Source organism: Corythoichthys intestinalis, chromosome 14 (assembly GCF_030265065.1).
Source record: "Corythoichthys intestinalis isolate RoL2023-P3 chromosome 14, ASM3026506v1, whole genome shotgun sequence".
NCBI lineage: Eukaryota > Metazoa > Chordata > Actinopteri > Syngnathiformes > Syngnathidae > Corythoichthys > Corythoichthys intestinalis.
In genome coordinates this window covers 37830661-37847557 of record NC_080408.1, presented here as the reverse complement: position 1 = coordinate 37847557, position 16897 = coordinate 37830661, and the positions used below count along the sequence as shown (strand labels likewise).

General features: G+C 41.8%; 1 protein-coding gene across 1 annotated transcript; it reads right to left on the bottom strand.

Moving 5' to 3' along the window:
• Positions 1-1162: 1162 nt before the first annotated feature.
• On the bottom strand, positions 1163-16138 carry wnt3a (wingless-type MMTV integration site family, member 3A). Its single transcript, XM_057856718.1, has 4 exons — positions 16032-16138; positions 6758-6999; positions 1827-2092; positions 1163-1708 (listed from the first exon to the last, which is right to left on the bottom strand). Exons 1-4 carry the CDS (start codon positions 16136-16138, stop codon positions 1229-1231), a joined length of 1095 nt encoding a protein of 364 aa, XP_057712701.1. The 3' UTR covers positions 1163-1228.
• Between the last annotated feature and the right edge of the window lie 759 nt (positions 16139-16897).

Below are 16897 nucleotides of genomic sequence, written 5' to 3'. Positions count from 1 at the left end.
TTTCTGCAGATATCTAAGTATATCTTTCACGGGACTACACTGACAAAATGACACTTTGACACAATGAAAAGTAGTCTGTGTGCAGCTTGTATAATAGAGTTAATTTATTTTCCCATCAAAATAACTCAAAATATAGCCATTAATATCTAAACCCCTGGCAACAAAAGTGAGTACACCGCATGGGAACTACGTACATCCCTAAATGTCCAAATTGAGTACTGCTTGTCATTTTCCCTCCAAAATGTCATGTGACTCGTTACAGGAGTGCTGTCAGCATTGCTGCAGAGATTGAAGAGGTGGGGGATCAGCCTGTTAGTGCTCAGACCATACGCCGTACTCTACATCAAATTAGTGTGTATGGCTGTCACCCCAGGAGGAAGCCTCTTCTGAAGATGGTGCACAAGAAAGCCCGCCCGTCTCATCAGACCATAGGACATGGTTCCAGTAATCCATGTGCTTTGTTGACATGTCTTCAGCAAACTGTTTGCGGGCTTTCTTGTGGGCTGTGGACAGGCTGACCCCCCACCTCTTCAATCTCTGCAGCAATGCTGACAGCATTCCTGTCACGAGTCACATGACATTTTGGAGGGAAAATGACAGGCAGTACTCAATTTGGACATTTAGGGATGTACGTAGTTCCCATGCGGTGTACTCACTTTTGTTGCCGGGGGTTTAGATATTAATGGCTATCTTTTGAGTTATTTTGAGGGGAAAATAAATTAACTCTATCATATAAGCTGCACACAGACTACTTTTCATTGTGTCAAACTGTCATTTTGTCAGTGTGATCCTATGAAAAGATGTACTTAAATATCTGCAGAATTGCGAGGAGTGTACTCACTTTTGTGATACACTGTATCTAACAAGCATGTTTTTCAAATGTGTGAGGGCCACTGAGCACCCGGAGGTTATGCAAAGTCTCCACAGCCCTTATGATCAGACTATTCATTGTACTCTTCTCAGATAAACTACGCAGATGACAAATACATTTAAAAGAAATAAAAATAATAACACCAATGTGGTGTTTGATGTTTTCCAGTTTTTTTGTGAGCCGTCATGAGAAACCAGTGGTCCTTATCAGCTCATAACGCTCTCCTCGTGAAGTGTCTCACAGGAGGGTGCTGACTGTTTGGGCCCCCATGAACAAAGCGCAGCGTCCCACCTGCCGGACCCCGCGGACGGACAGGTCTGGTCCAAAGTTTGAAACTTCAAGACGGCAAAGCTGGTGTTATTTACAGGTGTGCACGTCATAGACCCTGACGCACTCCTGACAGCTGACATAACAGCACCAGTGAAAAATGCAGTGGCATTTCTCCTTGCGCCTCTCCGTCCGTGTGTTGTGGCCACGCCCACAGCACAGCAGGTCGCAGCCATCGATGCCGTGTGACGTCAGGTTGCAGAGGCGGTCGCGGGTGCCAAATGAACCCGTCTCGATGTTTGGGTCACAGAAGTTGGGCGAGCCTTCATAGTAGACCAGGTCGCGCTCTGTAGGGGGTTTGAAGTAGTTGTAGCGGGGTCTCAGGGTCTCCACCCAACCGCGAGACTCCTTGTGCTTCTCCACCACCATCTCTGAGGCGCTGTCGTACTTGTCTTTCATGTAGTCGCCGATGACCCTGAAGTCGGGCTGAGACCACCAGCACGTCTTCACCTCACAGCTGCCCGACAGCCCGTGGCACTTACACTTCAGGAAAATGTTGTCGTTGAGAGACTGGGGACGATAGGTCACTTATTTATTCATCAGAATTAGCTAAGCTGTATAAAAGAGAATGTACTGTAAATACGCATTTAGTTTTAAATGTTAAGGCCAAATCCAATGATGAGCTCACCGTCCGTCCCGCTTCATTGTTATGGCGATTCATGGCTGAGCGGGCATCGGGGCGGTTCTCCCTGGCATCAGCAAACTCTCGGGACACCATGCCGCCAAAATCCACGTCTTCGCTGCAGCCGCCCCACTTCCACCCCTCGCCAGGGGGTCCCTTGTGACGCGTGTCACAGCCGCAGATGGTGGCTGAGCCATCGGCGCAAGCCCGGGTCACCGCAAAGGCTACTCCAGCCGAAGCAATGGCGTGGACGAATGCTGACTCTCGAGTGGCTGCATGTGGACCGATATACACCTTTGATTAAAAATATTCCTCAACTACAGGAACAAACATGGTTCAAACACCACTAATGAAACCACTTAAAACACATTTAAGTGGTGAACCTATGTCCCAGAGTTCGTTACTGGTATCAACCACGTGTTTAGGTGCATCCACAAAAGATGCCAGCGTGGGGCTGTATTCATCCCAGACATCAATCGTCATGTCTGTGAAAAGGGCCAGCAAGGACCTTTGTCTGTGGGCTGACATAGTTAACTGATGACTCATCAGGCATCACGAGAGGAAGACACTGGCCTGACAGGTCTATCATTAAAAGACTCAATTAAGCTTTTGAAAGGTTAGGAAACGGACTGCAGTAAAGGATGTGGAGATATCAAGGAAAAGCGATTAAAATTGATGTATAAGTGTGATCACACCTTGATACTTATCATAAAAAAAAGTTCATTATCGCATGTTTCCGTTGGAGATCAAAAGTGAAGGTGGTGGAGAAGACAGAAAGAGACGAGTACAAAGCTAAATACAGAAGGAGCTCCTCCCTGACAGCAGGTTCCAACCAGTTTAAGGACCAAAGGGCATTAGACAATAATGACGCAAGAGAAAAGGCCCACTCTCTCCACCACCCACTCCACAGAGCTACTGTATGCTCACTTGGCTGCCATAAATGTAACAGAATCCTAACTGTCAAAAAATACAGGCTGATGATTTTAGGAGAATGGAAGACATCATTGTTGATCAAATTAACTGTCAGGGCGGTGAAAGAAAGAAAAAGAAAGAGAAAGAAAGAAAGACATAGCAAGAGAAAAAGAAAGACTAATGAATAAATCTAAATATAACATCACACACATCACGTAAAATTAAATAAACTTCCATAGTTTTTAGCTAGACAATGTGTGGAATATAATGATAAGTTTTCATTGGTCTTGAGGATATGTTATTGTTACGCCTCTAAGGGTCTAGTCTTACTAAAGCTCTACCAAGTGTGGCTCTAACATTGAGCCTTGATGAACTCCTTTGGCAGCTTTTCATTAGTACTGCAAAGGATAAATGAGTTTAGGGATGAACGGGGCGAGGAAAAGAGGATTATCTCGGGACAAACTAAGCATAGGGGTTGACCTGGGAACCAATTAAACAGGCCCTAGCTTCCCAAAGTGAACATTGAGGCGCAAACCTGAAAAATGGGGTGAAAAGATTAGTGATTTGTTTTAAAAGTTATTGGAAAACAAAACGCCCTCGCTTTGCATTTGTTTGTTTGTTTGCATTTGCTTTGTCGTAAAAGCGGTTGAATTTCCACTGGAAAGCAAGCAGCATTGAGAGCTAGTGAGGTGGCCTTCACAAGCCTCGTAAAGATATTTGAGCGATCAACATGGGGTTGACCTTTGGGGCCAATTACACTGACAATAACATTTATTTCACCTGCTCTGGCATTAGTTCCACTGCTTGGTTTTAGGACCAATTGATGGGGTTTCATGACACTTTGCATCCCTGACAGTGCTTCCCGACCAAACTCTGCCAAACGCCGACAGGCCAAGTGGTCCCTACAACCTGCTGGGGGGTTGAATCCCCTATTGTGCCTCCACTGTCACGCTGCGTTATCCCCACAATGGCTCCAGATATTTTATATGAAATTTGCCCTGGCCAGTGATTAGTGGGGACCAAGTTAAGTCATAGCAACAGAGAACTATGCATTGGCTGGACCCTGCTTGTCGGCAGACGGGGAAATCCCTATTCAAATGGTTTAATAAAACAATCTAAAGGGCGTGTGAATGGGGAAAAGCACTTTTTCTCCTGCTTAATCTCATGGTTGCAAAGATATTGTGCTCTGAGCGGAGCACAGCAGGGAGTGGGGCTAAGGTCCCCCCATCAACTCCATTTGCCACACCCCTTCTTTCTTTCTTGCCCAGAGTTAATGATATACCGACGTGCTAGCTTTCCTCCCCCAGCACGATGACATGCACGTACGTCTCGTGAAAGGCACAAACATCTTAGCTCATCCCAAATGCTTACACTTTCTCATTTTCAGGTCACAGTACATCCCTCAAATACACCAACCTCATCTCTGTGTGGGGAAAGGAAGACAAGATTGCTGTTCATTGGAATGTGGAAGCGTTTCATCCGCATCACGTATGCATTACGTAAGTCGAGTTTCCGATCAAGCTCATAATGGTTTGAGGTAGGAGTGACTGTGCACACCTATACCTGTAATACCTGCAAAATTACCATTGTTGCCTCATTTTGTTTTAAAGAGGCCTCCGTAACTCTGTCAAGTGACTCACAAAGCGCAGGGTGACGGCAGGGAGGTGTTCTGTAAATACTAGGAATGCCGAAACAGCTCCGGGATCGGCTTGTTGCTCTGAGAACACCTGCACGACTATCTGATACCTTTCATCAAGAGTAGATTCCAGTAGTGCATGTTTTGACACTTTACTTAATGCAAATTAACGAGTGCTGACGCAGACACAGCCCGCAGGCAGGGCTGGCGATTCGGGGTGTGGAGTGAGCGAGAAACACAGGATAGACGATCAACAACATGGCAACTGTATGACCGAATGACATGTGTCGTCATTCCCGTGTCTGATCACATTTAATCGTAAAAAGGAGGTCAACCAGCTAAAATGCCGTCTAATAACCAGCCTCAAATTGTCCTCCGTGTAGAGAGAGAGTGAGGATTACGAGGCCTGTTACGGGTAGCAAGTGAGCCCTATAAAGACGCCTGCTACCCTTTGGCCCCAAAAGAAGCAGGAGGAAACGGACACACTATAGTCTGAATTACAGACAAACAGACACCAGTGAGGACAATGGGTCCGTAGCACAGACAAACACCAGCATCAATCAAATCCAATGAAATGGAAGCCCTCTCCTACTAAGCCCTATCAAAGGCCTGGAAGCTCCCGAGTCATTTTGCTTGGCCCCTGACAAAGGCACTTAATCCAGCCACTTTGACCTCTCACATTATTAAAGGCTTCACTGACCTTAATCCAATCAAAATGATCTACTGAAGCCTAGTTGCTACCTCCCCTTTAACACTCAGTGCCCTAACAATTTGGGCCTGGGGAGGAAGCAACCAATGGGGGGAGATGCGGTGGCATTTTGCTGCACAAAAGCAGCTCGGATAGAGAATACCTCACACGTTCTACGCATCCTCGAGCTTCTCTTATTACCGGCTCAACAGTTCAATAAGTGTTAAGGGTTGAGAGATTAAAGCAGTGGGTCAGTCTCTCCTCAACATGTTTAAATCATACTTCTGGTATCTAGGTGATAATTTCAGAACTTTAGTATCAATGCACATTTTAATCTTTGGACACCTCATTTTAACCCTGTCAGCCTCCTTTATAAACTTAGAGAAACGTGATCGGCATTTTAATTGACCATCGTCATAAAAAGCCTGTTTTGCTTTTATACTTGGACACGGATATTTTTTTAACATATCGCAGCGAAACTTCGTGTCTCCAAAACCACAAATTTCCAGGAACGGCCAAAATATAAATCTACTGTCTGAATATAGACATACATATTTGTTAAAATTGCAATTGTCAAAGAGAGCAGGTCGTTTTAACACTTCACATTAGTCATGAATGTATAGAAATAATCAAAAGTGGAGAGCGTCCATTAGTTACATGTGAAGCAAACATAATATCGGAGTGTTTTGAAGTATAAACTGAATCACTTGTGTGTGTGTTTTAAAGTACCCATATGCCTAATTTGGCAACCCAGATTTACTAGTTCAAAACCAAATGGCAAAAAGCAGAGCCTTAAAAACATTAGGCTTATCGATCACAGTCAAGGTATCATGCCAAAACCAATATTGTTTTGATTTTTATTCTATTTTGAAGGGACAATAAAACAGTGGTTACCTTGGGAACATTGGGGCTAATGTAATTAGAGGTTTGATATCGGTTACAAGTTATCAGTTATCTTTTTTAAAATGTTGCTCTATGGAATTATTCTGCCATTATCCTTAATATTTGTCACTAAAGAAGCATAAACAAGCATCACTTCACAACTAAACAAGGCCTGTCAACTAATCTCTGGAAGTTAAAACTAAAACTTTAGGTAATAGGTAAAGACCAACCCTCCGAAAGCATGAAAATGTTTGACTGACGTTAAATTGTTGGAAAATTTCCCATCCAACCAATATACTGTAGATGTACATGAAAACAATACTGCAAAGATTTGTCCTAAGAGCTATTTTGATGAGACTTGACATTTGTCTGGAAGTTGCAATTCATCATCACGAAAAGTCAACATATTATATAACATGTCACATTTGGCTACTAAGTGTTGTAAAAGGTGCTTCAGAGGATCAATAGCAGAACATCCAACGGGGATTCCCTCTTAAAGAAAACTCCAACAAGACTGAACGTTGTTCAGTTGTATGCAAGATTTCATGCGTAGTGTTGTCTATTTAAATAAGGATTTGAATGAGCGTAATGGCTGATGCATGCGAGAAGGGTAGGTTTTTCCCTATTTCTCCTCAGGGTGTTCTTTAGAATGTGTAATGAAAATCATATGCAACACTTGTCAACAGTTTGTTCAGAGGTCACAACGCGTCAGAGAAAATCATTTTCGGTACATTAGTCTCACTGCCAGAAGGCATCACTAAATTGTCAGGTTGAGCTAGGAACAAATTAAATATGTACATGCACACAAACCAGATTTACCTTTATCCAACACTGGTCCAAAAATGGCCAGATTGTCATTGACCGTGGTGCAGTTCCAGCGCCGCCCTCTGAACTGATGTTGGCACTCCTGGATACCGATTTTCACCCCTTCTGCCACACTGGGCATGATTTCCACATAATTTCGGCAGAAGCGGAGCTGCTTGGGGACCAGGCCTGGAATGCTGCCACAGAGAATGGGTTGTGTTCCCAATGACGAGTACTGGTGGCCCACTGCTAGTGACCTACACACATAAGTGTTTGAGTTTTAGCAAAACTAAACAAAACAAAACAAATAGACTTTTGCAAGTGTTATACCTGCTAACCTGTTATAACTATTCATTTGATCTGCTAGGGCTAGCAGTGAATTATCACAGCCAAACCTGCTAACTCAAATGGACTGGACGTCTAATGTTGTGAGTTGCAGCCAATGAGTTATCAAGTCTGTGGATGTGTGATTTCTAATTAGGCTATCAGATGATCTGCTCTTCACATTGCAGACACCTGGCCTTTGTGAGCATGGAAATTGGAGGCCTGCCAGCGCAGCCCTTCTGTCTGGGATGAAAGTCCACTATGCATCTTCAAATCTTCAGAGACTTAAGCTGACAAGCAGGAGAGCTACACCTTGTTATTAGTCGTCCGCACACTTACCAGGCTCTCAGCTTAGGCTAATAAGAGTGCAAATGCTACATCGAAACTTCAGCGAGTGTATCAAGCGCACACACATGACCCAGTAACCCCACCTCTCCGCCTTCCCTGTATTCCTCTTAGGATGAGACAAGTGCAAACTTGGTTAACTCTTGACATCTTTGCTTTCGATTGCCCTCCATCTATCTTGCTATCTTCATTAGTTCTGCCAAGTGCAATGCGTGAGGCAAGAGGTTACTCAATGTTTTTGTCTACATTTGTTTGTCAGCAGTATAACTCTAAAGAAACCTCTTCAAAACACTGTTGAGGGCCGTGTGGTGGGTCAAAGAAGCCTTAACATTGAAGGATTTTGCGATGGAAAAGAAATGCATTATTATGCAATTTTAATTGTTTTAATTGAATCTGACCCAGGGTCAAGCGGTAGATGATGGATGGATGAATTACGTAATATTAAATTTAGTGATAATTATATAGTAATAGTAATTATGTAAAATTGAATCCCTGCTGTCAACATTTTTACTCATTAGCTGCCATTGACGACAAAAGGCATCCAAACTTTTTCAACTGTGGAGGGATGGGGGAGTGATAAACTTCTCATCCATCAAATGCTATTTTATGCTGATTTCAATAAATAAATGAAACTACCGACCAGAATAGTGACTTTATTTGACTTACTAAAACCAATATTCAGAGTTCTTGACACAAGTCACAGCTGCGATGCAGTGGTATGAAAAAGTATCTGAACACTTTGGAATTTCTCACATTTCTGCATAAAATCCCCATCAAATGTGATCTGATCTTTGTCAAAATCACACAGATCAAAACTGAAATGAAATGAAAATTTGAATGAGGATAGCATGCAAACAATGACATAAGGAGGAAAAATAAGTACAGTGCCCTCCATAATTATTGGCACCCCTGAAAAAGATGTGGTTTTTAGCTTCTAATATTTTTTTTTTATTCAAATAATATGGGACCTTAATGGAAAAAAAGAGAAAAATCCAACCTTCAATACAAGTGCATACATTCAGTGGGGAAAAAATCAATAATCAAATCAAAATCAAAAATCAAATAATGTGTGTCACAATTATTAGCACCCCTTATTACTTTGTACAACCCCCTTTTGCCAACAAAACAAGATCTGGGGACTGAGATGGCCATGGGAGGAGCTTGATTTTGTGTCTGGTGAACCATTTCTGTGTAGATTTGGCCATATGTTTTGGGTCATTGTCTTGCTGAAAGACCCAGTGACGACCCATCTTCAGTTTTCAGGCAGAGGGCAACAGATTTTGATTTAAAATGTCCTGGTATTTCAAAGCATTCATGATGCCATGCACCCTAACAAGGTTCCCAGGGCCTTTGGAAGCGAAACAGCCCCACAGCATCACTGACCCACCACCATACTTCACAGTGGGTATGAGGTGCTTTTCAGCATGCACATCTTTCGTGGCACGCCAGACCCACTTAGAGTGTTTGTTGCCAAAAAGCTCAATCTTGGTCTCACACAAAAATATACACGGTTCCAGGCTTCAACTGGGACCGTGTGCTTTGGTCAGATGAGACCAAGATTGAGCTTTTTGGCAACAAACACTCTAAGAATTGTTCATTTGTATAAAGCTGGGAAAGGATACAAAACCATCTCTAAAAGTCTGGATGTTCATCAATCGACAGTCAGAGAAGTTGTCTACAAATAGAGAGAGTTTTGCACTGTTGCTTCTCTCCCAAGGAGTGGCCGTCCACCAAAGATGACGCCAAGAGTTCAGCGCGGGATACTCAGAAAGGTAAAAAAGAACCCTAGAGTGTCTGCAAAAGACTATCAGAAATTACCGGCACTGTCCAATATCTCTGTGCACACATAAACTAAAGGTAAAACTACGGCCAAGAGTGGTGTTCATGGGAGGACTCCACGGAGGAAGCCACTGCTGTCTAAAAAAAACATTGTCGCTTGTTTAATGTTCGCAAAAAGGCACTTAGACACTCCACTGATGTTTTGGCAAAATATTTTGTGGACTGATGAAACCAAAGTTGAATTGTTTGGGAGTAACACACAATGTCATGTGTGGAGGAAAAATGCAACAGCTCAGCAACATCAACACCTCATCCCCACCGTGAAGCATAGTGGAGGGAGCATCATGATTTGGGGCTGTTTTGCTGCCTCAGGGCATGGACAACTTGCAATCGTTAATGAAAGAGTGAATTCAAAAGTTTATCAGGATGTTTTGCAGGAAAACCTGAGGCCGTCTGTCAGACAGTTGAAGCTAAAAATAGGATGGATGCTGCAACAAGACAAGCATCCAAAACACAGAAGTAAATCAACTTCAGAATGGTTTCAGAAGAACAAAATACACGTTCTGGAGTGGCTTAGTCAAAGTGCAGACTTGAACCCCATTGAGATGCTGTGGCATGACCTAAAGACAGTGATTCATGCCAGACATCTCAGGAATCTGACTGAACTACAGCAGCTTTGTAGAGGAGAATGGGCCCAGATAAGTCGTGATCAATGTGCCAGACTGATCTGCAGCTACAGGGAACGTCTGGTTGAAGTTATTGCTGCCAAAGGGTGGAGGGGGGCCTCAAAATATTAAATGTGATGGTTCACGTACTTATTTTCCCCCCTTTTGTCATTGTTTGCACATTATCCTCATTAATATATGAAAACCTATAAATGATTGGGTGCTTTTAGTTAAAAAATGGACACAGTTTTTTCATCTGTGTGATTTTGACAAAGATCAGATCACATTTGATGGTGATTTTATGCAGAAATGTGAGAAATTCCAAAAGGTTCAGATACTTTTTCATACCATTGTAACTTATTAAAAGCAGACCCTAACAATTATCTTTGGATATTAAATGCCCTGAAGTTAAGCTGCAAAGTGACTTTTTAGCATGTTTGCTCTTCAATCAATTGGCATTAATTAAATATGACCCTCGTTTTATGATCTACCCAAGTCATAGCAGATACTGTAGCTTCCACGCAAAGGTAGGACCTGTGCAGGTGTGTAATGTTTGGCTGCACGATGAGCTCACTATCTGTTGACCTTTTGTCCAGAGACTAATCACAACAAGATTAGCAAAAGTCCTGACACTGGCTTGAGGCTGTTTCCTGTAAAACCTCCCAGTGGAAAGCCAAATGACCCCCTGTTTGACAGCTCCAAACAAGTTGACCTTGAATACCTCCATTATACTCATTATTCAGATCGTCATAATGACATATAAATTGCTTGTTGAAATTGGTATTTCAAGATTACATTTCAATACTTTGGGGCGTCACAGTGTGTCAGTCAGCAATTTTGTGTTTTTTATGCCCTCAGGACGATGTCAGAGCTATTTGTCATACTGTTTCTGGCAGAATCCCTCTCCTCATTTCTACAGACTAGACCTCTATAGTAAATCACAGAAAAAGTGAGCAAGTTGAAAATGGCCCCAGAGGAAGTCGCAGTCGTCTGCAGCATCCGCCAGTAAACAAGAGCAATGCTATCCCAAATTGACCTCTCTTTGGCCCTTGTCACTCCATACACCTCTCCCTCCCCCTTAACAGCACATCACTCCCGGCAGAAACCCAGAGTCCACATCCTAGAGCGAAGCAGACTTTTGGTTCGCACAACAAAAGAGTGCAAATGCAAAGGAAGCCCGTGTTGACCAATTCATCACAGGCTCATCACTGAGATACTGCAGGGGAGGTGAAAACAAGCGCCGCAGGCTCGCATTTTTAAAGAGCCCCTTGTCAGTCACATCCTGAACCTCCTACATTTCAGTTGCCTTGCAGGTGAAAAAAAAAAAAACCTGACGCCTCTGACGTTTACGTGTAGCTTACTTTTACGAAATCTTCCTGAAAAAAATCCACAAATTTGTATTTGGGAATATGTACGATGTCTGTAACAGTGTTGGTCCACCACTTCTAAATGAGCATTACATTTTACATGCATATTTTATGGACAAAAGTATTAAGGCACCACCTGTCCTTTATGAAACATGACATAACAATCGACATCTTGCATTGTTGCTATAAGATTTTTGAGTACATATGTGGTAACTGCTGTCCATTTCTCTGAATTTTTTAGGTCAGTGGTCACTGAGGTTGGATTTGAAAGACTGGATTGTTATTTATGTTCTAGTTCATCGTAAAGATGGTTGATTTAACTGTTTCACACCAAACTCATCATTTTTGGACATTGCTTTGTGCACCTGGAACAGCTAAAAACAGTTTTCAAGCCATTTGGCCTAAGTTGGGAGCATGGAAACATCCAAAATGTCCATCCCAACCTATTGAACTAATTTACTGCCATCGACATCCATAGATGTCTGATCATCTGAACTTGGAGGGGCTTGCAGTGATCACTGCACTCCTCAATGGTAGTGAATGAATTGATTGACTCATCCAGAATTAAGTCAATTTACCGTATTATATAGATGTTAGCACAACATGATGTACACTTGGACACTTACCAGGAGACATTCATTGATCCTGCTCACAAGCTCTGAGGAAACAAGTAGCCATTATTGGAAACACTGGTTGCAAACAAATACTTAAGAAAAAAAATACATCACACACAATTATTTGTCTGGGTATACACATTTGTCCCCCCCTCTCATATATGTGCATCCAGTGCAGGTTTAATGCATATTTCAGCAAGCCCAAGCAGGGCTCTTCAGAATTACCACTTTACTCGTGGGCCCCGGGGCCTTGGAGCCGACTTTGACATCAAGAGAATATGTTTGGGAAAAGGAATGTGCGGCGAGCTTTCACCTCCAGGTATTTATCTTCTGAAGGTGGGGTGGACTTGAGGGGGAAGGGGTTGGCGGGTGACTTTTTTTTTTTTTTTTTTTTGGCGGTTGCAGCCAGGCTATGTCATGGCAGGTTGAGAGGAGACGGTGCAACTTCAGGGCACCGAGGCCGGAGAGTGACGCAGCGGACTTGCTTGGATGGAGACCAACTGAATGCTTTACAAATACGATATTATTTGATTTGGGAGCAGTTGCCACGAAACAAATAAGAACTTCAAAGAAGACGAAAACTATTTGTTAAGGGGTGATTGTTTGCTTTGGTAGCAGTCATGAAGCAAACTGTTCTGATGCCTTGTCGGCCTTTCTTTGAATTAAACTAGACCTACCTTCCAAAATCGAAGTGTCAGCTAAGGATCTACTTCAAAGTGTACTTCTGTTAGAATGACTCAGTGGAAAATTCTTCCATTGTCTGCTTGGTTTTCCATAAACAGTCAGATGATAATGGATGAAATAGGACAATTTTTGAGAACCAAGTGCAATGGTCCTGATGTGGGTCTGCATTTTTTCCATCCAAGGCCCAAATGTTATATCAGGATTTCCTTTCAGCTAAGCATAATCATGGTCATCATCCTCATCACGCTCAGCACCTGGGGATCTGTTACAGAAAGATAACACTCCCTATACAACCATGCACAAATATTGAATCATAATAAAAAGATATTACACTTTGGGATATTCCACAAGGCCTATGCTAAATCTGAAGAAGGGATTTTATTACACTTCGCAAGATCATATCGATGGTTATAAAGCACACTATTAACCGCGCTATAAAATTGTTCAGTACTAAAATGATTGTACTTTATACAGAAACTATTTGCTGCCTATTGCATAAAGGTGCGGCTAGCATATGGCTTCTAAGCCATACACATCCTGTGAGAGCGGTTGATCTGGCCCACCATGAAATCTTAAAAATGGGTTAGTCACGGGTGAGTAAATACCACTATCAGTTGCCTTTCAGACTTCCTCATTTAGCGCTAAAAGTTGGGATTTTGCATTAATATTTATCTTTGTTGCTTTAAGTAGGGGAGACTGGGGCAAGACATTAGGGTAATGTGAGACACCCTCTGTATCTAAGGCTAGGGTCATACCGCAGGTGTTAGTGCACAATTACGATTTTTTGTCATATCTGTTTTTTTGGCGTGCCTGTTCAGACTGCCTTTGTTCTTTGAGTCCCTTCAAGTATCACGCATACGCACTAATTCGCAGTCCGAGGTGCGCTGTGCAAACTGACCCGCATGCGCAGGAGCATCAAAACAAATCCTGGCTCAATGTCATTCTAGGGTGATCATATTTTTATTTCCAAAAAGAGGACATAAATAACAGATACAGTAAATAATCCCTGTTTAGTTTTATATTCAAAGCTTGCATGACGCACACATACCCCCGCCCCATTTTATTTTTTATGACTGTTGTCAAGCTTTCCTCTTCCCTAAAAGCTACGTTCAAGCTAGATGCTAATGCTAATGCACAGCTCGAATACTAACGTAGCGCCCTGTCTCTCTCACTCTTTGCTGATGTGATTGATACATGAATTCCGATTTGGGGGACTTGACTGTTCAGACCGCAGCCACATTCTGGAAAATGTTGCCCAGATCAGATTTTAACCACAGATGACAGAGACCAAGATCGGATTTGAAATGGTCAACTTTTATGAGATCTGTTCCGTTCAGACCGTAAAGTTAATGCCTGACTCCATTTGGAAAAACACGGAGAAAAAAAAAAAAAAAAAAAACGATTTGTGCATTAACACCTGTGGTATGAACCTAGCCTAAGTGAGGGAGCACATTTGTGATCATGCAACCATCATGTTCTCAAGCTCCTACAAAATTGCCTTGAGGAGCTCCTTCTCCTGTGATAAACAAGGTTTTTCCACAAAAATAATTTTTTTGTATGTAAAAGTAAATTTTGCCTCTGTCAACTTAATCAGCTTTTGTGCCAAAGCAAATTGATCTAGCTTGAAAATATTTGATCACACATGTTGATGAATTAACAACATATAAATGATGCTATCTTAAGATTAGCCTGTGTTGCTAGGAGAAGTTTTATTTTACTTTATTTTTACAAAATTGTGGCGATGGGGTAAAGTGAGATGTCTCATTTCACTCCTTCATGTCAGCAGTGACACTACACAACATCACATCTGGATTTAGATCTACTAGATTTTCTCTGATTAAGCATTTGCACCATGCATGGTGTCAGACAGGCCAAACACTGAGCTGCAGCCTGCCCCTACAGAAGATCTGGATGGCCCACCCAGGCAGATGATCCACCTGCAGATGAACTACTTGCTTCAGACAATTTTGTAACTGATACTAATCCATCCACTGCACATGGTCCACCTGGATATGCCTGGTCAGCTGACTCATGTGCCATTTGGTCCCAGTCAGAAATTGGTTGGAAAAGACAAAGTTGGAAAGTAAACACCAACCCGAAAAAGAAATTTGTAGTTAGCAGCTCTGAGGAGATTGATATCCTTGTCCGATGAGAGTTCAGTAGATGAAAGAAGTGGTCCAGGAAACATAGATCTGGCCATGGGTAATTTTGTCATGTCAACTTTCACAACATTTGCTATTATGATTTTTTGATATTAAGATGGAAAAAGTAACTGAATCCGTTCACCCCTCTTTGGTTCACCTTACTCCTTAAATTTTTCTAGTCTAAGTTTGCACTTTAGATCGGGTAAAGACTCAATACCATTTTTTTTTAACTAGTTATATTTACAATAAGATTCATCCTGAGTGCATCTGATTATTTCAATTGCTATAGGAAGCCCACATTGCCCCAGTCTCCTCTACTGTTAGAGATACATATTGGTTGAGCACTGTACACCCCTCCCCTTCCCACACACACATATTTTAAAATCAAATATTAGCCGACAATGCATATAGGCTGAATTATTGCCAGCTCTCCCGGTTCGAATAGATTGCAACGCTATCACCATCAATGGCACTGCAACATAATCATTCACTGCCAACCCTCCCAATTTAAGTGGATTGGATGTCTCTCACAGTCAAAGGCAGCCAATGAGCACATGGTAGACCCTCAATTAACAAAATGAGTTAGTATGCAATTCCTGAAAGTCTATTTAACGATGACAGAGAGGACATGTTAAACTTGACAATATTCCACTGCACGCATAATACAGTACAATAAAAAAAATAGTAAGACCTATAAGTGTAACAATGAATTCCAGGACTAAAAATATAAAAATACAAAATATATGTATTAAAAAAGACAATATTAATGAACACACCAGAAGGTTTCTTAAAAGTGGCAGTTAACAAGGTGGACAGCTCTGAAAATATAACTTCCTTACTGGAAAAAAAAAGACATGATGGGATGTAATTTGGTGCAATGTATTGACACCTCAACATCCAATTTGCAGCTCGGTATGTTCAGTGTTTGTACAGTATGCCTGCATATGTAATTAAAAGAATGGAATTACTAATAGTTATTTCAAGTATGAATGGTAGAATCAACATGTCCAAGCATCCTTAATGTGGATGACCATTTCTCACCCACCCGCTGCACTCAGTATAGGAAAGGTATAGGGACCTGCCTGCATGGCAGATATATTGGTTATAAGCATGCTTTGTAAATAAGGCAGTTTTCCATATTTATTAACATCAATTAGAGGTTGTCAAACTGTGAAAAATAAAGCAAACAAACAAACCGCCAACAAACCATGTGCCTTGATTTTAAAACAAAAAACAAAACAAAACAAAAAAAAAAAACAGAATAAGCCCGTTGTGCAAAAAATAAAAAATAAATCCCCAAGCATTTTTAATGCAATAATGCAACGCACACCTTTCATGTCTTAAGTATTGCATCAAAAATGACTTACCACCAGATAGGATAACTTGCCATGACATGCGTGAGCCCGCAGAGCAACAGGAGGAAACATCCAAAGAATATCATCCTCAAAAAAGTTCGTCCGAACCTCTCCAGCATGAAGCCTGATGATGCGCGCTCGCCTGACGCGCAGAGGGTCGGAACCAAAGGGGCGCAAAAACCAGTGGCGATGATTGGATCCTTATCTCTTTACGCCACTCAACTCGCGTGTTGTGGCGATCACTCTGTAGCTGAAGCTGACAGTCATATATCAAAAAAAAAAAAAAAAAAAAAGTTAAAAAGCTCGCTTCTATTTTTTTTTTTTTTTTTTTTTTGTATGTGTGTGCGTGTGTTAGGACCCAATCATGGGGAAGGGTGAACTGAGATATGTTCCCTCACTCGCTCAAGGAGACAATTTGAAGATGTGTTTTTTTTTTTTGAGCTCATTGAGAATTGCAGTGCGTGTGATATATAATGTAGTTTAAAGGGGGGCAAGAGGGGAGGGTGCGAGAGGCTTTTAAATAGACATCGGAACCCCCACGGATTGCGTAGCTATAACAACCTGTCCGGATTTCACTCCCTGGCTTGAAGCTTCTAAAATGCAGAAATAAATATGTGTGAATTGCTTAGGACCATTATTGACGTCTGTTTTTTTCTTTTTTTTTTTTTAGGAATGATTCCACTTTTCCTCATCAGGTGCAATACAAATTTTTCATAAGGAAGTTTGTGAGTTGGAAAAAACCCTACTAAAACTATAGGCAACAACATTCATCAAGTGCATTGTCGAGAAACGAAGACTGCTGCAACGTTGTTCTCAAAATATTTTATTTGAACTATGATTCCAAATAGCTTTTGGAGGAATATAATTAGCCTACATTA

Bases quoted from the DNA above. Each gene is read 5' to 3' on its own strand.
- wnt3a (XM_057856718.1), bottom strand. From the start codon at position 16,138: ATGCTGGAGAGGTTCGGACGAACTTTTTTGAGGATGATATTCTTTGGA. The intron at 2,093-6,757 runs GTAAATCTGGTT...GTCCACATGCAG, and splicing joins TGGACCAGTGTTGGATAAAG to CCACTCGAGAGTCAGCATTC. The intron at 1,709-1,826 runs GTGAGCTCATCA...TATCGTCCCCAG, and splicing joins ACAATGAAGCGGGACGGACG to TCTCTCAACGACAACATTTT.